This window comes from Podarcis raffonei, chromosome 2 (assembly GCF_027172205.1).
Source record: "Podarcis raffonei isolate rPodRaf1 chromosome 2, rPodRaf1.pri, whole genome shotgun sequence".
Taxonomy (NCBI): domain Eukaryota; kingdom Metazoa; phylum Chordata; class Lepidosauria; order Squamata; family Lacertidae; genus Podarcis; species Podarcis raffonei.
Window position 1 is genome coordinate 67,180,209 of NC_070603.1, and position 7,227 is coordinate 67,187,435.

The following is a 7,227-nucleotide window of genomic DNA, read 5'->3' on the forward strand; positions in this document are numbered from 1 at the left end:
CGGCTAGAGCGGAGGATGGAGGGGGGGAATGTTTGTGTGTGTGCGCGAGCGCCAGCCTTCCGGGATCGCGCAACGCAGCTTCCGCTGATGCTGGCGCTGCCTAGGCTTGGTGGCGTTCTTCCGCCTGCTGCCGCCGCCGCCTCCCTCGGTCTGCGCGCGCGGCTGAGCTGCGGCCGCGTCGCCATGGCGAAGAGCAAGTTCGAATATGTGCGGGGTTTCGAAGACGAGGCCACGTGCTTGCCCAACTGCTGGGTCGTGGTCCGGTTGGACGGCCGCGGCTTCCACCGGTAAGCCCCGCTTCAGCTATTGGCGGCAGCTTGGTTGCCGCTGGCGACGGATCAGCCAATGGTGGCGGGAGGAGGGAGGGGTGGAGAGGTTATGGGCATCGTGCAAGGATAGGAAACCGGTGGTCGGATTTCAGGGTAGCAGCTGCCCTTGGGTATCGGGAGGGCTCTATCCAGAGGCGGATTGTGGGCGGCGTAGCATCCTTGGGACACGGCTCCTTAGCCAAGACGGCCACTTGTCGTAATCTGAAGACCACTGTGGGAAGCTTTGGTTTGGGAGGATTTCTCCGTTGGGAGTGTGCGCATCTGTTTATTTCGTAAAAATTATGGATCCACACGTCCTTCCACAGGGGGGACGTAAGTTTCCCTGCGGGAGTTGATCACGATGAGGGTTTGCCAAACGTGCCTTCCTCTTAACCACGTTTTTTTATTCCCCGCAATCAAGTGGTGTATAAATTTTATGAAGCTAAGTTCATAAAATGTATACACCACTTGATTGTAGGGAAAACCCATCAGAGCACTTTACCCAAAAAAAGCAATAAAAATGCACTAAAAAGTTTACAACCATAATTTAAAACACTGATGATTATAATTTTATTTATTTATACCCCATCCATATTGGTGAGAAAGTTAAAACTGCATTAGAATAGACTTAAGACTAATTAAAACTCATGCAATCTTCCTAAACATCTAGGCAGGCTTGTCTAGATGTGTTCATCAGGGGCTGAAAAGAATACAATATGCAGGGAGTTCGTAGGCCACCCCTCATTGCATCCACCTATCTGTTTCACATCTTGTAACTCACAAAACTCACTTCCAGCCATCCCCTATTGGTAGACCAGATAACAATCAGTATTGTCATGAATATTTGAAAAGCTGCAATTGTCCTGCTGCTTCTGAATAAGGAAAGGAGGAATAGAAGGTTTTCATTCTGCTTAAAAAGACACTGAGCTATATGAGTTACAGCTAGGATTCTTAGTAGTGCCTCAGTGGAAGTAGTTTTACTGTTATGTACTGAAGTTCTCACCCTGGGCCAGCAGGGGGATACTGTAGATAGTTTTCACTTAGGTCCACATATGCAAATAAGGGATTGAAAGTGACGTTCAGTGATTGGATAGTTACAGAAAGTAGCTTTAGTTGCATTGTAGTGGAGCTCTATATAAGCAGGCTGGCTGAACCCTTTAGTTCAGTTCAGTTGTGGACTGTGAATAAACAAGAGCTGTTTGAAGAATCGCTGTGTCATCTGATATGTTCACCCACATTTACCTTCCATTTAGCAAAAATGTGAAGAAGTTACAAAAATCTGCTGTTTTTAATAAATTATAAATTAGTATTGCAACTAAAACACAATAACATGCATATGGGATCCAGTCAAAAATTAAAAAATAAAAATATGCTGATCACCACTTTAATAACTTTGACAAATTTCATTTCTTTGTATTTTTCCCTTTTTGAAGCTTTGCCGAGCAACATGGTTTTAAGAAGCCTAATGATGATCGCGCTCTTAACTTGATGAACAAGTCTGCACAGACAGTAATGCAAGAATTAGAGGATATTGTCATTGCCTATGGACAAAGTGATGAATATAGCTTTGTTTTCAAAAAGAAAAGCAACTGGTTTAAGAGAAGAGCAAGGTAACTGGTTTTAGAGCTTCTCTCTCCTCCCATCCCAACCCAATATTTGCATATCTACTCTTCATATAACATGTTTTAAATATGACCAGTTTGTTTATATTTTATTATATTATTTTATTTTATTACATAGTTAGAATATTGATTAAAGTATTAGTAACATTGCTCTTTTAAGCCCTACTATGCTCAGTTCTTGTGTCTGGCTATGCAGACAATAACTCATAACAATTCTGATTTGGTAGAAATTGGCAGCTTTTTAATAGGTGCTGTGTAAAGGCAAGGGGTGTACTATTTATTTTGCTTAAAATTCATTTTCATCCGAAATAATATAAAAAATTGACAGCTGTTGTATGCATGCAACATGTGTTGCTTTTCATAGATTTGATAATGGCCTCCTTTCATGTTCATGCAGTAATAATTGCAGAAAACAAAAGAAATGCAACCAAAGTGGGAGGTGGAAGGGGTTTTGGTGGGGAATTCAGTTCACAAGGTAGGAGAACAAGTAACAATGTATGTATACAGATAAGCTTCAATTTGCACATTTTCATTGGTATAGTCTGTCCATTTGGCTTAGTAGGTGGCCATCAGCTGCTGTTATTAGCATATGATATGCTTTAAGAATGACAGTATACTGCGGCTTTCATTCTATGTCATGATCTCATTGATGCAATCAGCCATCCAGTCCTGAGAGTTGACTGAGCACTATTATGTTCAGCCTGCAAATGGCCAAATTCATAGAATCTTCATTTTCTGTTAGCCAGTTTTCATATCCTGGACTTGGAAAATGTAGGAGTGAATCATACAGATCTGGAAAACTCTGAAACATTCAGCCATTAATGATTTGCTGTAAATGTGCCTTTTAGTCTGTTTCACTCTTTCCTGCTAGTGCTGGGAGGAAACAAACCATGATTTCTGTGTTTTAGGTTTTGTATCTGAACCAGGGATAAAGGTTTCTTTTATTCCCAAGCATAGCCAAGGTTTATTCTTGGCTTACCGGTTATGGTTTGTCGGAAGAGAACAAGCCATGATCCATGGGTTGGATGTAATGCTTAGCCAGGGATTGTGTTTTGTTTCCTTTGTGCACAAGCAGGGAAGAAAGAAGGGGGTCTCTTGGGCATAATCATGGTAAAGTATTAGCCATGACTTTTGATGATGCGTGAACAGGGCCATTGAGTCAGATGCATTTTTGCATTACATAGAGTACTCAAGTGTTTATTTATTTGTCAGTGTTGTAGTACTGATGTTATTAACTTTCACTTCCTTTTTATTTTCTGTTTACAAGTAAGTTCATGACTCATGTGGTCTCCCAGTTTGCCTCCAGCTACGTTTTCTATTGGAAAGATTACTTTAAGGACCAGCCTCTTTTGTATCCACCAGGATTTGATGGGCGTGTTGTGTTATATCCTAGTGACCAGAATTTAAAGGACTATCTTAGTTGGCGACAAGCTGATTGTAAGCATCTCTTACGCACATGAGAAACCTCCACCATCAGGTTTTTGTGTTTGATTGTTTGTTTGTTTGTTTGCATGGGTTTATGATTGTTGGTCAGTATTGCCTGTAGTTACAGAGAGTTATCCTTCAGCTGGGATATTCCAAGACTTTGGTTCTTACACATATGGAAAAAGTTAAAACCTTGGAGATTTTATGCCACGATGGGAGAGGCATTGCTTTCATGTCTTTTCCCCCTGCATCCCAACGACACCATGAGAAATGCAAACAGTATTATATTCAATTGTGCAGTAAGACGTGAACCCTGCTGCTGCCTTCAGAAGTCTAGTCAATGAATGTAAAAGGCACGACAAATAAGATGGCAATCACAGCAACCCATGTTGTTGTTGTTCTCCCTTCACTGCACACAGCAATTTACTTGCATGTTTTCTTCCACCCCACCTTCCCCGACCAATTATCTGGCTACCTGACTGAGTAGTGTTTCCATGAAATGGATAGCAGTAGTTTTAGACTGGCTGGATGGTCTACAGAAACCCTCATGTTTGATGTGACAAAAAAACTGCATAGCAGGAAATTTTATCTATTTTAAAAACATGTCACAGGAACTGTTGGTAGGATAATAATATATAAAACACTGATAAATACTGAACCAAAATACTGGACTTAGATAAAAAGACATACTACTATTTTTACAATATCATATTCATATGTTACAGGTAGGTAGCAGTGTTGGTCTGCCGTAGTGTGCATGCACACGAAAGCTCATACCAATGACAAACTTAGTTGGTCTTTAAGGTGCTACTGGAAGGAATTTTTTTATATTCATATAATAGTATACAAGTCCTTCAGTAACTACTGCTGTGGCAGAAAGCTTGTTCAATGTGCTTCCCAATGTAGTCTGATGTTTGTTATTTCATTCCTGCAGGCCACATAAATAATCTCTACAATACAGTATTTTGGACTCTTGTGCAGAGAGGTGGCTTGACACCTGTACAAGCCCAAAAGCGACTACAGGTATGAAAGTCTTCTTTCAAGATTATGCTAAGTAGTATGTTCACTCATGCTTGAGGTTTTAATGCCAGCATCGTGTGCAGGCATTCAAATTACACAAGTGTTATGGGCAATGAGAATTGGGAGTCTGGATGAGGTTGAAGGGGTTTGTAAGTGACACAGTTATCATAGTGCAAGGGTGTGTGTGTGTGTGAGAGAGAGAGAGAGAGAGAGAGAGAGAGAGAGAGAGAGAAAGAGAGAGAGTGTGAGTGAGTGAATAGGTTACCTGGGGGCCAGATGCGGCCCAATCGTCTTCTCAATCCGGCCCGCGGACAGTCCAGGAATCAGTGTGTTTTTACATGAGTAGAATGTGTCATTTTATTTAAAATGCATCTCTGGGTTATTTGTGGAGCATAGGAATTTGTTCATTCCCCCACCCCCACAAATATAATTCGGCTCACCACATGGTCTGAGGGACAGTGGACCAACCCACGGCTGAAAAAGGTTACTGACCCCTGGGTTAGATCTTTTTTAAAACTATATCCAATAGCTTTATCTTCCTATCTCCATATTAGTATGAATATAACACTTGTCAAAGTTTAAAAACCAGGTGGAACAAATAAGGATTAACTGTTTGTCTAAATGCAAGCAGAAAAGGGGACTGGTGGGTTGTGTATACTCCATCCTGTCTCCAAATACAGTGCTCAGATCTAGATGGAGAGGAGTCAGTGTTTTCATATGGCTGTGTGGTGGTGTTTTTATAAGAAAAAAAATATTTTCTCTTTATCCTTAGGGAACAGTTGCAAGTGACAAGAATGAGATTTTATTTTCTCAGTTCAACATTAACTACAATAACGAATCATTGTTGTATAGAAAAGGAACTGTTCTACTGTGGCAAAAGGTAATATAATTTTGAGAGATACCTATTTGTGTGTAATGCATTTTACAAACTGTTATACAAAATACTTACTTGGGAGGTAAGTGGTTTTTGACAGTCATATGTATGCTGGTTTTACAGGTGTGTCTGCTTTTATAACATTACCACTGTTTAAGACTTAAGGCTAGAAATGTTCTGGTCTTCAGTGAAAAGGATAATTCCTCTGGTAACTTCACTCCTCAAATTTTAAGTAGTGAAGGTTCAATAGGAGCACATCTGCCACTGAAAGACCAGAACTTTACTAGTGATGATTCTAATTTGAGAGTTGTCTCATATTATAGTTAAAAAAGAAATGAAACTGGAATTGCCTTCTAGCCTACTTCAGTTCTGCGATTCTACATTAATATGTCACCTGTCTTTATAGGTAAATCAAGCCATTAAAAAGAAAATTAAAATTCCAGAGGAAACGGAAGAGAAGGAAGTTGAAGTGACCCGGCCAAGGACTACAGTAGTTGCTTTGCACTGTGATATCATTGGGGATCAGTTTTGGGACCAGTATCCTGAAATCCTAGCTGATGATAGCTGACATTTGCCATCTGGATGTTGGTGTGAAATACTCCATACAGTTTACTCCTGCAAGGACCATGGGAGACGGATAGGTGACTGGCCCAGAATGGATATTTCAGTAAACTTGTGTGGTGCACTTAAGAAGCCATGTAGTGCTTGTATTCATTTTTATAGTTTCATAGATGTGTATGTCTTCCCATCAAAATTATGAGGTGCCTTACAATAATATCATTGTCAGGTTGATAAACTTTTTACTTGAAAAGGAATGCCTTTAATTTAGGCTATGGCCCTCAAAGGCACTCTACTGGTACAAGTCCCATGAGATTTTGAGCTGCCCATTTAAAACTGAAAACATTTAAATTCCTGCTTCAAATTAAGTTCTATCATCAGGGAGCCATGTTACAAATTATCCTAGTTGCTAATGTCTCTGGATTATATGAGTGATAAACAAAATACCCTAGCAAATGGCTGAAACTAATTAGGAAGTCTTCTCTCAAGTGTAAATTAGTTATGGCTTTTTTGAAAGCTATGGAAACATAATTTCCCTCCGTAATCATACATTTATTGTTTGGACTCTCTCCTTGCTGCTTTACTGATTATTAGAGAAGGTCTCGGGTGACCAAACTGGAATAATAAACTTATTGAATAAGGGGGGGCATCACAACAGGATATGTTTGTAGGTCATGCTCTCAATTTTCTGCTGCCTGGGAAACTATCCAGTTCCTGCTGTTGAGGATTGTGGCAATCAACTTACTGGAAGTTCTTTACTCTTCAAAAAAAAGTTTGTGTTGCGCTTCTGCATTCTTTGTGCCAGACCTGTGAAGTAATAAGACCTGTTCCGGAGTGGGGGGGAGATGGAGTGTATGTGATACTTTCTCTGACTATGCAGAGACTGGAATGATACATGCTGGGAGATAATGACAAAAGGGTTTTATGTGGAATATTTTGTTAATGTCATTCCATTCCTCACTCTCTGCCTTTCCTGCATTATGTTTTAAAGAAGACAAGGTCCCTTAAAGCCACTTTGAAAAAGAGATAACAATAATCAACCAATTTATCTAAAATGGTGGACATCTTCATTGCTATAGTTAGGTTAATCATTAAGAAAAACAACCTTCTAAGCAATGTGTGTTTAAATTATTGCTGTAATGTTAATAAAATTTTGCATTGATTTATGGAATAATTCTCTTGTATAGTTCAGGAATCATATAAGTCAATTCTCTATCACTGGTGCACTCTGCTACCTATCATACATACAAATATCCTCGCAAACATGCAAATAGATCTTTGACTTCAAGGCTTCCATGTTCTACTTTCTCTCCATCATGGGTGGGCAGAGTATCTGGGTGGTTTGATCAAGGAGGTCCAACTCCCAATTAATGTATACAACAATAACCTTCCCCTAAATCGCTAATTTAGAAAGCTGAAA

The 7,227-nt window shown here is 39.9% G+C and overlaps 1 protein-coding gene across 3 annotated transcripts; it reads left to right on the plus strand.

The window, feature by feature from the left end:
• THG1L (tRNA-histidine guanylyltransferase 1 like) lies at positions 1-6,981 on the plus strand. Of its 3 annotated transcripts, none has more exons than XM_053377121.1 (6): positions 1-287; positions 1,742-1,918; positions 3,198-3,367; positions 4,290-4,378; positions 5,148-5,255; positions 5,656-6,981. In XM_053377121.1, exons 1-6 carry the CDS (start codon positions 16-18, stop codon positions 5,815-5,817), a joined length of 978 nt encoding a protein of 325 aa, XP_053233096.1. In that variant the 5' UTR covers positions 1-15; the 3' UTR covers positions 5,818-6,981. The 3 variants fall into 3 exon arrangements, with proteins under 3 accessions (XP_053233096.1, XP_053233097.1, XP_053233098.1); XM_053377122.1 differs by lacking the exon at positions 1-287 and adding an exon at positions 330-422; XM_053377123.1 differs by lacking the exon at positions 1-287 and having other exon boundaries at positions 1,748-1,918; positions 3,293-3,367.
• The last annotated feature ends 246 nt before the right edge of the window (positions 6,982-7,227 follow it).